This window comes from Trichechus manatus, unplaced genomic scaffold (assembly GCF_000243295.1).
Source record: "Trichechus manatus latirostris isolate Lorelei unplaced genomic scaffold, TriManLat1.0 scaffold00176, whole genome shotgun sequence".
NCBI classification, from domain to species: Eukaryota; Metazoa; Chordata; class Mammalia; order Sirenia; family Trichechidae; genus Trichechus; species Trichechus manatus.
The window spans coordinates 3,038,381-3,040,831 of NW_004444112.1; the positions used below are offsets into that span (position 1 = coordinate 3,038,381).

The 2,451-nt window shown below is 50.1% G+C and overlaps 1 protein-coding gene across 1 annotated transcript; it reads right to left on the bottom strand.

The window, feature by feature from the left end:
- Nucleotides 1–267: 267 nt before the first annotated feature.
- Nucleotides 268–2,029, bottom strand: LOC101342367 (zinc finger protein 135). The gene has a single exon (XM_012558601.2). It carries the CDS (start codon nt 1,841–1,843, stop codon nt 404–406), a length of 1,440 nt encoding a protein of 479 aa, XP_012414055.2. The 5' UTR covers nt 1,844–2,029; the 3' UTR covers nt 268–403.
- Nucleotides 2,030–2,451: the final 422 nt, after the last annotated feature.

A 2,451-nucleotide genomic window follows, 5' to 3' on the forward strand; every position in this document is an offset into this window, starting at 1 on the left:
AAAGGCATTTGTTGGGTTTCTCACCACTTTGAAATCTCCGGTTTGGAATCTGGCAAATCCTTGGACAGAAGCCATCCCCAGATCTACCACATTTGTTCCATTCTCTCTTTTGTAGATTCTATCATGTAGCATTAGTTAGCACTCACGGTTGAAGGCGCTCAACATTGATCATCGCCGCATTTCCCTACTGATCTGATATCTGGGGATGGATGACCTAGGGCTTGGCATTCCCATCATCATTCCCATCATTGTGAACTCTCTGAGGGTGACTGGGGTGTACTGTGTGTGAAGGCTTGGGTATTAAAGTTTGTGTTGTTTCTCACCAGTGTGACTGGGTCAAGTTCAGTAGGGGATGAACTATGGCTTAAGGCTTTCCCACATCCCCAGCACTCACAGGGTGGGTCTACCCAGTATGAGTCCTCTGGTGCTTGGTAAGGGAAGAGCTGTGTGTGAAGGCTTTCCCACAGTCCCTGCACTCATACGGCTTCTCTCCTGTGTGAATCCTCCGGTGCTGAGTAAGGTGAGTGCTCTGTCTGAAGGACTTTCCACAATCCTGACATTCATAGGGTTTTTCCCCAGTGTGTGTCCTTTCGTGCTGGCTGAGTGATGAGCTGTGACTGAAGGATTTCCCACATTCGTTGCATCCGTAGGGCTTTTCCTTGGTATGAATCCTCTGGTGTTCTATGAGGAGGGAGCTCTGGCTGAAGGCTCTGCCACACTCATTACATTCATAGGGCTTCTCTCCTGTGTGGATCCTCTGATGCTGGATGAGGGGGGCGAGCTGGCTGAAGGCTCTACCACATTCATTACATTCGTAGGGCTTCTCTCCAGTGTGGATTCGCTGATGTTTACTTAGGGATGAGCTATGGCTGAAGGCCTTACCACAGTCATTACACTCATAGGGTTTCTCCCCAGTGTGGATTCTCTGGTGTTGAGTGAGGTGCGTGCTCTGCCGGAAGGCCTTCCCACACTGGCTGCACTCATAGGGCTTTTCTCCTGTGTGTGTCCTTTCGTGCTGGCTGAGTGATGAGCTGTGACTGAAGGTTTTCCCACACTCATTGCATCCATAAGGCTTCTCTCCTGTGTGGATCCTCCGATGCTCAGTCAGGAGTGTGCTCTGGCTGAAGGCTTTCCCACACTCGTTGCACTCATAGGGCTTCTCTCCCGTGTGGGTCCTCTGATGCTGAATCAGTGGTGTGATCTGAGTGAAGGCTTTGCCGCACTCATGGCACTCGTAGGGTTTCTCCCCAGTGTGGATTCGCTGGTGTTTGGTCAGGGATGAGCTGTGGCTAAAGGCCTTGCCACACTCTCCACACTGATACGGCTTCTCCCCAGTATGGATTCGCAAGTGCTGGGTGAGGTGGATACTTTGTCGGAAGCCTTTCCCGCATTCGCTGCACTCGTAGGGCTTTTCACCCGTGTGAGTTCGCTCATGTTGGCTGAAGGAGGACCTAAAACTGAAGGATTTCCCACATTCGCTGCACTCGTAGGGCTTCTCGCCTGTGTGAGTTCTCTGGTGCTGGATCAGCGGAGCGATTTGGTTGAAGGTCCTCCCACACTGATTGCATTTGTAGGGTTTCTCACCAGTGTGGATTCTCTGGTGTTTGGTAAGTGCTGAGCTGTTTCGGAAGCCTTTTCCACATTCATGACATTCATATGGTCTCTCTCCCGTGTGTGTCCGGTGGTGTTCGATGAGTGCTGAGCTGTGACTAAAGGCCTTTCCACATTCCCGACACTCATAGGGTTTCTCTTTTGCATAGGTTTTCTCGTCAGCATTTGAGTCTGGTTTCTGTCTCTTTCCATGTGTTCCCCACATATGGGGGTCTTGTCTTTCAGGAGTCATTGGTTGATCAGGAGTCACTGGTTGAGTTGGGAGATTGGGGCTCAGACTCAGGTTTTCTCCATCCCATTCCTGTGCTGCTGCTCCTGGGTGTTGTCTTCACAGGTGTGAAGGCCGCCTGCATCACACAGCTGTCTGGGCTGTCACGACTCCACTCCCCGTGGCCCTTGGCATCTTCACCCCTGGAGGACCACAGACCATCCCACAGGAATCTTTCTATCAGGACATCATCAGATAGTTCCTCAGAGATGTCCTGCCACAGAGCTGAGAGTTTTGTTTCAGGTCTAATTTCCGAGTCTGAAAGAAATAAAAAGTGGAAATGTTCCTTAATGCCTGTTGTGAGGACAAAATGAGTTTGTGGGGGAGAAGGGGAAGATAAATAAAACTGATGATTTTGAAAGGTTCAAGCACAAGTAGCTTTGACCACGTTAAAATATGTCTTTGCAAACCAAGGAAAGAACAGGAGGGGGAGGGAAAACACAGAATAATGGGGGGAAATGGGTATAAGGGGTACAGATGGAGTTTGTAAGAGAATCACAGAGAAAGAGCCTGAGGAGACAGCATTCGGGGAAAACGTGGACAGATATGCCAGGTTTGGAAGGAGCAGAGTG